This window comes from Dermacentor variabilis, chromosome 11, assembly GCF_050947875.1.
Source record: "Dermacentor variabilis isolate Ectoservices chromosome 11, ASM5094787v1, whole genome shotgun sequence".
NCBI lineage: Eukaryota > Metazoa > Arthropoda > Arachnida > Ixodida > Ixodidae > Dermacentor > Dermacentor variabilis.
This window is the reverse complement of record NC_134578.1, coordinates 66890778-66902807: the sequence shown is the minus strand read 5'-3', so window position 1 is coordinate 66902807 and position 12030 is coordinate 66890778. Positions and strand designations below refer to the sequence as shown.

At 45.4% G+C, this 12030-nt stretch overlaps 1 protein-coding gene across 1 annotated transcript in view; it reads left to right on the top strand.

The window, feature by feature from the left end:
- LOC142563312 (uncharacterized) overlaps nucleotides 1-793 on the top strand; it is a 45064-nt gene extending 44271 nt beyond the window's left edge. Inside the window, exon 8 of the mRNA XM_075673870.1 lies at nucleotides 610-793. Within this exon, the coding sequence (XP_075529985.1) occupies nucleotides 610-793 (184 nt within the window). The remainder of the gene's footprint in view (nucleotides 1-609) is intronic.
- Nucleotides 794-12030: the final 11237 nt, after the last annotated feature.

Here is a 12030-nt window from a genome sequence, read left to right as displayed (position 1 = left end):
TTTTGGTGGAGATGAAAGCTGGGATCATTTCTTCCATTACATATGCGCTGTTGCGATCTTGTTGGGTCAACTATTTACATAGGTCAGTTACATTCTCAATGTAGACATAACATGCAAAACTGAACAACCAGGCCCCCTCATCGTAAAGAACTCTTGTTGCAAGGCTAAAATGAGGCTTCATACTATGCCCAATTATTGCTGTAGGCGTGGGAAACAAATATTCAGAACCGAGTACGTAATGAAAAATGGCAATGCAAAACACACAGATAAACAGGACCAGAGGCGTATCCATAGCCTTAAACGTGAAATGACGTATATTTTTCAGCCACTTGTGTATTGACGAACACTTAACTGCAGTTTACATTCACAATTCAAATTCATATTACGGTAAATTCATTCCCTCAAAAGTACGTTGATGTGTAACTCACAAGCGCTGGAATTAGCCGCAATATTGTTCCTTCATTTGTAATCACATATATAAGCTTGTCGCTGCTTTTCCAGGCACTCTGATCAACAACCGCTTCATATCCTAGTTTGCCGTGGTCATTTTGCCATAGCAAGCCAGTTATCTTCCTGAAGGGTGGATAAGGGTGGTTTTTGAACGCACAGTCCCAAGAAGACTATCGACCGCGTCACTGGTAGCTCGGTCCTGCTCTGCCTCGCCGGCGCAGTTTCCTATTCGCCAGGCCGTAGGAAGCAATTGGTGCTTCTTACACGGCGGCTCAAAGCTGTATTTCGTTCCTTCTTGAAGCAGACTCTCAACGTCGTCTGGGAGCACAACATCACCGAGTAGTATCACTCTGGTTGGCGAAATGTTTCGCCGACTTCGCTTTGCATCAGACGCTCAAAACTTCACGTGCGAAAGGCCTTGTGATAACAGCATTCGTTTTTCGGACCTCAATCTCACTCTAATGGACATGCATGTCTGTTTAGAATACCAGCCGAGGTTGAACAAGCACTTAATTTCATACGACAGTGCGCACTTATAGCTAGTAAAAAGAGGTGTTGCAATGACTTGTCTAAAAGAAGCTCTAAATAAAGCTTGCAACGACAAAGTAGAAAGCAGTTTTCGTAACCAGGTTTCAAGGCTACGCCTAGTCGGTTTCCCTTCACTCTTGATTTCTAGCGTGTGCAATCAGCGTCTTCAAAAGATCAAGCAGGCAAGAGGGGGCATTAATAAAAAAAAACCAGTTGATAGGAAGAGATTACATATGATTTTTTATTGGCACATGATCTCCCCCAACCTCAAGAATGTGGCGCAAAGGCACAGTGTTATTCTTCTCTTCAATGCACCGTGTAATTTGTCGAAAATATGTCCTATGCTGACAAAGGCAAAACCTGAACCATGCTCTAAGAAACATGCAGCGCAGTACACCGCTTGCAAAATTATAGTTGTATATGAGATACCCCTAAGTTGCCTACAGGTTCATATCGGTCAAACCGGACGATGTTTCAATGAAAGGGCGCGTGAGCACAATTGGGCCGTTAATAACAATGCGGGGGGCCATCTGGCAGAACACTGTAAACGTCACAATTGCCGTCCGTATCTTCGTGGCACCAGGTTACTAGCACGGTCTAGAGATAGACTAGAACGGGAGATATTAGAAGTTTTCTACATTGCAAAGGCCGAGGACACGTGTATTAGCTGCCCTTCAGTGACGCTTACCAAAAAAGAGATAGCTTTTCTAATGAGATAAGGAGGTCGTGATGTCACGATGAGCTATTCTAGGTTGTGTCTAGTTGAAATTCTGTTTCTTCAAAAAACATTTAGTTCAAATTAGCGCCTTTCCCTTCGTACATGTTCCTATTGTAGTCCGCGCCTTCGGAGCGCTCTTTTCTTCAAGTATGCAAAACGAACTCACCCACATCAAGCTTCTGCTGCTCATAAACAAAGAAAATGACTATTCAGCCATCTACGAGGAGTGTCTGAGAATGAAGAGAAAGCAGAATCAGCAATTATTAGACATAGATCGCATTGGGGCTACAGTAAATTTGAGGTGGTGTGAAGAATCTGGTAAAGAGTAATGGTGCAATGCTAACGTTCGCAAAATGCCATTCTGTGCCTAAAATCACATATTGTGTCGGGAGTACGTGGTAACCAAAATTTGGTAGGGTAATCAAGGTAAAGGAAACTAAAGAGCACGAAAAAAATATTGGGGCGAAAAAATAGAAAGAAATTATGCGGTTCTACGTGCCTAAAGAACGATGTGATTGGGAGGCACGCCATTGTGGAGTGCTCTCGATTAATTTTTCCCACCTGCAAATCATTAACGCGCAAGAAATGCACAGGACAGGGGTGTTTTTGGATTTCACCCTCGTATGGAAATGCTGTTATGGCAGAAACAATTTCACGATGCATGTAGATTCTAATCTGCTTTGCAACGAAGAACATTACAACACACCACATTGCCACTGTCATAACACCCGAAGTATGAGCTTGTACTGCAGCAGGATTTCTCTCTCAGCCTGCGCTATGAACACTCCGCGCCATTTGACGGTGCCGCCGCGAAGCCTGTACGTGGTTTCCGAAATGCACAGAGCGTCTGTTAGGGAAGACGATGACGACCTCCCCGCAGGGGCGTCTGCGTCAGCAGGCGTTTGGTGTGTTGCGACACCACGTACCCGAGCACACGAGGGTTGGACCCTCCCGCGTGTAGCCGTGCGCGGCTTAGCCGTGTCTGGGGAAAGGGGGATCCTGGGGGTTGAGCCGATGCTGGGTGTTTGGACCTTTAAGGCCCCCCGGCGGAGGCAACACACCTCTTCGGCCTCGGCTTCACAGAGACGGCACCCCCGGACTGACCCACCCGGGGGAAACCGGCAGTCGCCTTTTCCTGTCCTCCTCTCCAATCTTCGTCTTTCTCTCTCGCCTTTTTCATCTTTCCTGTCTTCTCTTCACTTCTGCTAAATTCCTAGTCTCCCGGCGGCAAGGGTTAACCTTGTGTAGCTGGCCAGCCTTGGTTATGCTGTATTTGGTTATAGCAGCGATGTACGGCTGGCGTTGGCAGGGTTTCTCTAGCAGGAACTCCTGTCACGTCCCCCTGTTGGGCTCCATGGTGGGTGGTCGGCATCGCGGCCGAAAACCCTACTGTACTCATGGAAAACGCTTTTCCTAAACTCCCTGATCGCCCTCACAAACGAGGGCGCACCGAAGATCTCTTTCAGTTTTTCGGACGACAAGTCCAGAACTTTCCTAGATATCATGTAATCCACTCAGAAAACCCAGACAAACTAGTGCGTAACATTTCACCGTTCCTTGTTTCGAACTCTCTAACTGAAGTTTTTGGAACAGGATATAAGGCGTCGAGAATGACAAGTGGTGATCTTCTCTTGGAGCTCCACGATAAGAAACAGTACGAGAAACTTCCGAAACTTGTCTCATTTGGCGAGACCCAAATAACAGTTACTCCGCACCGAACCATGAACACCACACGCGGCGTTGTCTCGGACGATGACATGCTAGAGCTCACTGAAGCTGAACTCTTGGAGGGTTTCAGTGAACAGAATGTCATAAATGTAAAGCGAATTAAGATCAGGCGAGACGGTAAAGAGATCAATACGAAACACCTGATACTCACTTTCGGTTCAAGTGTCCTCCCCGAGTCCGTCGAGGCCGGTTATATCAAACTTCGTGTTAGGCCATACGTGCCCAATCCTCTCAGATGCTTTAAGTGCCAACGGTTCGGCCACAGTTCACAGAACTGTCGAGGCCGGCTGACATGTGCCAAGTGCAGTGACAATGAACATTCCTCCGAAACGTGCCAGAACACTCCACATTGTGTCAACTGTGAGGGCGAGCATGCCGCATACTCGCGGTCCTGCCCGTCCTGGAAAAGTGAAAAAGAGATTGTCACAATCAAAGTCAAAGAAAATATATCTTTCAAGGAGGCACGTAGGCGGGTGTCATACCTGTCTAAGAGCAGCTTTGCCGATGTGGCGCGTAAGGGGGCAGCGTCACAACGGCCTCCGGCGGCTGTCCGACCCACAGGCAGTGAGTCGGCAGTTACGCCATCTGCCCCCGCGGCGGTTGCAGCTAGCGCTGCTCCGTCAACCGAGGAGAAGGGACCATCCACCCCGAAGGTGGGTGCAGCCGAGGCTGCCCCAACCTCCGAGGCCCCTTCCAGCGCTGGCAACGGCCAGCGCAGCCAAATCCCTCAGGGAGCCCCATCGACCTCCGGGCTGGTGGGCGCAGGGGTCTTGCCCTCCAAGGCGGGACTCCCTCTGAAAACCTCTCGCTCGCAAGAGCGCTTGTCCGGCGCCTCACACGAGGCAATGGACACTACACCTGTCCCCAAGGCGCACCAAACGCCTAAGGAGCGTCGAGAATCGCTCGAACGCTTCAGAAAGAACAAAACACCTATTACAGGGCCTCGAAAGGGCTCTGTAATATAAGGCATCCACTCCGTTTCCGTAAACACAGCACCAATTTACCTTAAACATGGATACACAAATCATTCAATGGAACATCAGAGGTCTCCTTAGAAACCTTGATGATTTGCAAGAACTCATCCACAAACATAATCCAAAAGTGCTGTGTTTACAGGAAACACACTTAAAATCAAAACACACAAACTTTCTCCGTACGTATGTTACGTATCGCAAAGATCGCGATGATGCCGTCGCATCATCGGGTGGTGTTGCGATTCTTACTCATAGAAGTATTGCGTGTCAACCATTACAGCTACAAACGCCCCTTGAAGCAGTGGCGGTTCGAGTTGTCCTACTAAACAAACTCATCACCATTTGCTCCCTTTACATACCCCCGCATTACCAACTGAACAAACATGAATTTCACTCCTTGATCGATCAATTGCCAGAACCTTATGCTGTTCTTGGCGATTTCAATACGCACAGCTCCCTGTGGGGCGACTCTCGTATAGATGCGCGAGGTCGCCTTATTGAACAGTTCCTTTTTTCTTCCGGAGCGTGCCTTCTCAACAAGAAAGAACCCACGTATTACTCTCTTGCAAACCGATCCTTTTCGTCAATAGATCTTAGTATAGTCTCCCCGTCTGTACTGCCTGAACTTGAATGGGAAGTTGCCGACAACCCTTACGGCAGCGACCACTTCCCTATACTGCTAAGATCACCTAAAGAAAATGAATATCCACCACACGCTCCTAGGTGGGATATTGACACAGCAGACTGGGAGAGGTTCCGAAACTTAACTAGTATATCATGGGACGACATGTCTTCTTTAGAAATCGATGCGGCTGTGGAGTACTTCACAGCCTTTATAATAGATGCCGCATCTAAATGCATACGTGAATTAAGCGGCTCGGCATGCAAACGGCATGTCCCGTGGTGGAACAATGAATGCAGAATCGCACGTAGGAATCAGAACAAAGCGTGGGAGATGCTACGCGCTTCGCCCACTGCAGAAAATCTTGTCAACTTTAAAAAAGTAAAATCCCAAGGTAGGAGAACCCGCCGACAGGCCAGAAGAGAAAGCTGGCAAAAGTATCTATCGAGTATTAACTCGTTTAGGGATGAGGCCAAAGCCTGGAACAGAGTTAACAGGATTAGAGGTAGGCAAACATACTCAGTCCCCCTGGTAAACACACAGGGCGATACACTGCAAGACCAGGCCAACTCACTTGGGGAGCACTTTGAGAGTGTATCAAGCTCAAATCATTATTCGCAATCTTTCCTAAAATATAAACAAATACAAGAATGCAAGCCACTTATCAATAAATGCCGACAGAATGAATCGTACAATTGCCCTTTTAGTGCTGCCGAGTTGAAAGCTGCCTTGAGCGCATGCAAGAGTTCCGCACCAGGATCTGATAGAATCATGTATGAAATGCTCAAAAACTTACACAATGACACGCAACTTACACTACTCACACTTTTCAATACCATCTGGGATGCAGGGTACCTTCCAACCGCGTGGAAGGAAGCCATTGTAGTCCCTGTTTTGAAACAAGGCAAAGACCCTTCCTCAGTGGCAAGTTACCGCCCGATAGCCCTCACAAGTTGCATTTGTAAGGTGTTCGAAAAAATGATAAATCGGCGACTCATTCATTTCCTTGAACAGAGCAAAATGCTTGATCCTTATCAGTGCGGCTTCCGAGAAGGGCGCTCCACAACCGATCATCTCGTGCGTGTTGAAGGGAATATCCGGGACGCATTTATACATAAACAGTTCTTCCTATCGATATTTCTCGATATGGAAAAGGCGTATGACACAACGTGGCGTTACGGAATCTTAAGAGACCTGTCAGAAATGGGCATCCACGGTAATATGTTTAATATAATAAAAAGCTATCTGTCAAACCGTACCTTCCGGGTAAAAGTCTGCAATGCACTTTCACGTCCTTTTACGCAAGAAACGGGTGTACCCCAAGGAGGCGTGCTCAGCTGCACGCTATTTATCGTGAAGATGAACACGCTTCGTGCTTCACTACCACCCGCCATCTTTTACTCTGTCTACGTGGACGACATTCAAATAGCTTTCAAATCTTGTAACCTCGCAGTCTGCGAGAGACAGGTACAGCATGGCCTGAACAAAGTGTCAATGTGGGCAGACAAGAATGGGTTTAAGATCAATCCTAATAAAAGCTCTTGTGTTCTTTTTACAAGAAAGAGAGGACTTATCCCAGATCCTTGCATAGAACTGCGTGGACAACAGATACCTGTAAACAAAGAACACAAATTTCTAGGTGTCATACTTGACTACAGACTCACTTTCGTCCCCCACATTAAACATCTTAAAGAAAAATGTCTGAAAACAATGAACATAATGAAACTTCTGTCCCAGACTACGTGGGGTAGTGACAGGAAATGTTTAATGAATCTATATAAAAGCCTCATTCGATCGCGACTAGACTATGGTGCCGTGATTTATCACTCTGCCGCCCCGAGCGCACTAAAGATGCTAGACCCAGTGCACCATCTAGGAATCCGACTGGCCACTGGCGCTTTCAGAACGAGTCCCATACAAAGTTTATATGTAGAATCAAATGAGTGGTCACTTCATCTGCAGAGAACATACATCAGCCATACATATTTTCTGAAAGTCCACTCAAATCCTCAGCATCCCTGTTTTAATACCATTAATGACATGACATATGCTACACTCTTTCGCAATCGTCCCTCCGTAAGACAGCCTTTCTCGCTGCGTGTGAGGGAACTTAGTGAAGAAATGGACGTTCCACTCCTCGAGCTTCGCCTAATGCATCCAGCCAAGCTGCTACCTCCTTGGGAGTGGCAGCTCATACAATGTGATATATCTTTCGTGGAAGTCACAAAGCATGCTCCAGAGATTGAAATCCTAATGCATTTCCGGGAACTCCAGCACAAATACTCCTGCACGGAGTTCTACACAGACGCATCAAAGTCACACAACGGGGTGTCCTATGCAGCCGTCGGACCATCCTTCTCGGAATCCGACGTACTGCATCCGGAAACTAGCATCTTTACGGCTGAGGCCTACGCACTCCTGTCGGCCGTAAAACATATAAATAAATCACAACTCCCGAAATCAGTTATATATACGGACTCCCTCAGTGTTGTGAAGGCCTTGATGTCTTTCCGTAATCACAAAAATCCAGTATTTAATGAACTCTACTCCGCACTGTGCAAATCATATATATCTAACCAACATGTGATCATATGCTGGGTGCCTGGACATAGGGGCATCGAGGGAAACGTTCTAGCCGACCAGATGGCCACATCAATCTCATTGCATGCAGTTAACTCTACTGCTTCGGTCCCTGTCACAGACCTGAAGCCTTTCTTAAGAAGGAAACTACGAAACCACTGGCAACGCATGTGGGACGAAGAAATAAATAATAAACTGCATGTAATAAAGCCACAATTAGGTTTCTGGCCTCCTGTAACAAAATCCCGCCGGACAGACGTCCTATTCTGCCGTCTAAGAATAGGACACACTTTTGGCACACATAACTTCTTACTCACGGGAAACGAGCCTCCAACCTGTGGTAGATGCGGGGAGAGGCTGACCGTCCTCCACGTCCTACTGGAGTGTCGGGAAGCCGAACCCGAAAGAAAAAAACATTTTCTCTTAGCATACAGGCACCACATCCCCCTTCACCCTGTTATGTTACTTGGTCCAGAACCAATCTTTGACACCAACGCCGTCTTAGGTTTTTTGAAAGATGTTGTGTTGAATGTTATTAGCCCCACATGTTCGTAGCGCCTCCTCTCTTCAGAGGATGCCGCTGCGATGATCATTTTGAATAAGCACATGCCTCTAGGCCCTTGTGGTTCAAGGGCTCTGGCGAGGCTGTAGTGCTGTAAGCAATTTAACGTCTCGCAAATTTTAAACAATGCATCATTCTTTTACGATGGATTTTAATCTTCACAGTATTCGTCATTAGTCATCGCCATAATTTTATATCACGTAGATTTTATGCACTTTACAGCAACTATTTTTAGGCCACTTTACAGCCAAGTCACATGTCCCTAATACATCGTCAACATCACCACTTGTCATGGCGCTCTTTGGCCATACCTGGCCCTTGCGCCATTAAACACCACATATCATCATCATCATGACGACCTGGCTTCCCTGTCGCAGTTTTTCCACGGGCACAGTAAGCCACCTAGCGACACCGTCCAGTGTAGCACGTGTGGTCCCCTAACACGGAATACGCGACGCAGCGGTGGGTGCGAACGGTGTGATTTGCTTCTCGTCTGGCCGCACGCCCAGTGGGGCATGCTCAGTGGCCCAAATTCATGAGGGCTTCGTTGAGAAGCGGCACACACACGCAGCGCGTTCTTCGCGCAGCTCACTAAAGCGTTGGCGTGAAACACATTACTTGAAAAGCGGCAAATACATGTGCATCTGCGACGTTGCTAAAGTGTCGCGCTGCTGCTGCTCAGAAGATGGCGCGTAGTGGGTTAGATTCCGGCCAGCATGCAAGAAATATTAAAATGTTTCTTGCGGCATTTTCAGCTGGTAGAAATCACCAGTCGCGAAATCGGTCGGTCGAAATGCAAGTGGTCTGCTCTGCCGATGGTGTGCTGCTACTACACGCTGCCTCCCACTGCACGCTCAGCACCGTCAATGGCTTCGCCACAGTGTCCCCGTTCGATGTGGATTCGATTCCACCGAGTGTCAGCGAAATTAACAGAACGTTCTTTAACGTTATAGAGTGCCACATTCCCTGTGACAGTTATAAACTTCGCAAAGTTAGCCTCATAACGTTCAACAAATGGTGGCACACATGTACACAGTTACCCAAGTTGCTCTGATAGGGAGTGACCCAAACATCTATCAAAGAGGTTAATTGAAGAGGAGCATACACAGAGTGGCACACACACTGTGCTCTTAGTCAGTGTGAATGAAATTCGTCAAAGTGCGCTAGACACTCCGGACACGTATTCAGTTCCGAATCCCAGTGACCGATATCGGCGTCAGAGATGTTAGTTGATCCGCAGGTAGGTACACAGTGTCACGTATCTCGCGGCCCAAGTGTTCCGATGGTTAGTTTTGAACTCCGTTTTCTCAGCACATCATCCAAACTCGCTACTCGTTCGACCATTGGCAACTCGGAGACCCAGGCGTTAGGGAAATCGGTTAGAGAGAGACAGATAGGCCAACAGGCCGATATAGAGATTATAGAGCAAGAAGAGACTGAATAACAAAAGTTCCTATTTCACACTGATATGCTTACAAAACTGTACCGTAGTTCTTGTTCTTTTGAGAAATTTGAATTGTGCTCATCAGTGACAAACCGAAAAAAAATTATGTTTTTCAGGTCTGCTATAAAGGCGTTTGTATGGATATCCCTCACACACCAAAATCATTGCCCAAGGGGATAAGAAAAGCAGCCAGTGCTCGTCTGCGGCTGCTAAATGAAGTGCATACAGAATAAAGAGCCAGCCATATTACGTTTATGTTTAAAACCGTGGGTTCTAGCTTACGCTAGCCAAGATTCATAATGAAACAAAATAATAAAGAAAGACGATGCAAGAGGCAATTTGCAACTACGATATTAGGTTACCTGAGGTATGCCGATAGAACACCATACCTCGTGACATAGTATCATGTACCGTGCTTTCTAAATGCTTTCTTTATTTGACTAATGTTAGGTGAGGCATCCTACATAGTACCTGCGTGTGTTTGAGTAAACCTAGGTAATGACCTAATTTACAGGGGCTCAGTGTTTCTCGACATTTCGCAACACATACGTTTCACGTGTGAAAGTCTCAGCAGGAAAAAACACCGTATATTACAGATGGCTTCCCTGTAAAAAGGAGCTACCTAATAACCCTAGAAATATAGGCAATATATACTGGGTTTTTCACGTAACTTGAACCAATAATTTTTAGAAAGCAATTAACTGCAGCTGAACGAAGCCAATGACATGGGGTTTGCCGTAAGGTAGCGCTCCTCAAAATATTTTTATATCCCCGCTAATGGAACTATGATACCTAAATTAAACAGAGCAGTTTCACATGGCAACATAAAAACCACAAACAAATAGTAATAGTAATGCAGCCATAACTTGTCGATAACAGTGAGCATAAGTAACTATAGAAATAAAAAGTTCGTTAACTGCGTGATAGACCAATGTTAAAGGAAACGTACACAAATGAAAGAACTGCAAGTAAGAGAGTGCTACATATTGAATGAAAAGACGAAAAATAAAACGGCACAAAGTGGTGTAGTATGAAACAGTACATTGGTAGATTGCAATGCGTTTAACGTACATGCGCAGAAATGAAAAAACCACATGAAATTCTGTCATGGGAAAGGAGCTTTGCCACAGAAGAACAATTTCAGTTTCGGGTTGAATACTGTTTCGGGAGTGAAATCGTTGTTATGGTAGAAATTTAGCAAATGTGGTAGCGTTCTGTTTGCCATTTGTTGTACGTATCCGGTTCTGGACGTTTTCATTAGCCATGGCTATGTGTTTCGATTTTCCTAAGGTGTGGTCCTTTTAGAAAGCGATGCCAACCGTAGTAGGGAATAGATGTTATTTTTTACTTCAAGCTTATAACATGAAAACAGGCAATGCGGATATAGCTCGTCTATTTTCATTATACAGTACTTCAAGAACAGAGGGGGGAAGGGTGACTCATGGGGACGCTTTCAATATTTCTTAACATTTTTTGTAATATCATGATTCTTTGCAAATTACCTTTTCTTGTGTTCCCCCAAACTAATTGGCAATATTTCATATGTGAGTGGAATAGCGCATTGTACAATAGAAGCTTAACCTTTGACGGTAGAAAATATGTGTTGGCCTATGTCAATCCAATGATGCGAGACAGTTTTGACACAAGGTGGTTGCTATGAATGTCCCAGGTGATATTTTCATTGAAATACACTCCAAGTATTTTAAATGCGCTTACTAGCTCTACCTTTGAGTTTTGCAGTTGAGTTTGTCTGAGGTGATGTTAATTTTCTTGTTTTTCGCACGGTATATGACAGCCTTTTTTTTTACTAACGTTTATTTTCAATTTCTTAAGTTGCGCCCATGTATCTAATTCCACAAGCGTTCTGTTCGCTCTCAGAATCAGCTCATCCGTACATTCTGCAGAGAATAACAGTGTCACATCATCATCATAAATGACAAATTTCCTCATAGGATTGACGCTAACAATGTCATTCAAATATAAGTTAAACAAAAATGGGCCCACGATACCCCCTTAAGGTAGGCCGGCAGAAATAGGTACTATATTAGAAGAGCAGCCATTTAAATACACATACTGCTTACGCCCACTAAGGTAGGACGTCAGTAGTGATAGAACCATTCCGCGGAATCCGTACATTTCAAGTTTCTTTAACAGGATAGAGTGATTTAAACAATTGAAAGCTTTCCTAAAATCCACGTATGTTCCAAGGGCTACTTCTTTATTTTGAAGAGATTGCAGGATAAATTCTTTCTGTTCTAACAGTGCCAATTCTGTTGATCGTTATTTCCGGAAGCCATACTGCGCGCCGTGAAAGATATTGCATTGTTCGCTAAAATTTGTTATTTTAGTAAGAACCATTTTTTCAAATCCTTTTGAGAAAACGGGTAGCATGGATACTAGTTTAAAATCTGTAAAATCATTCTT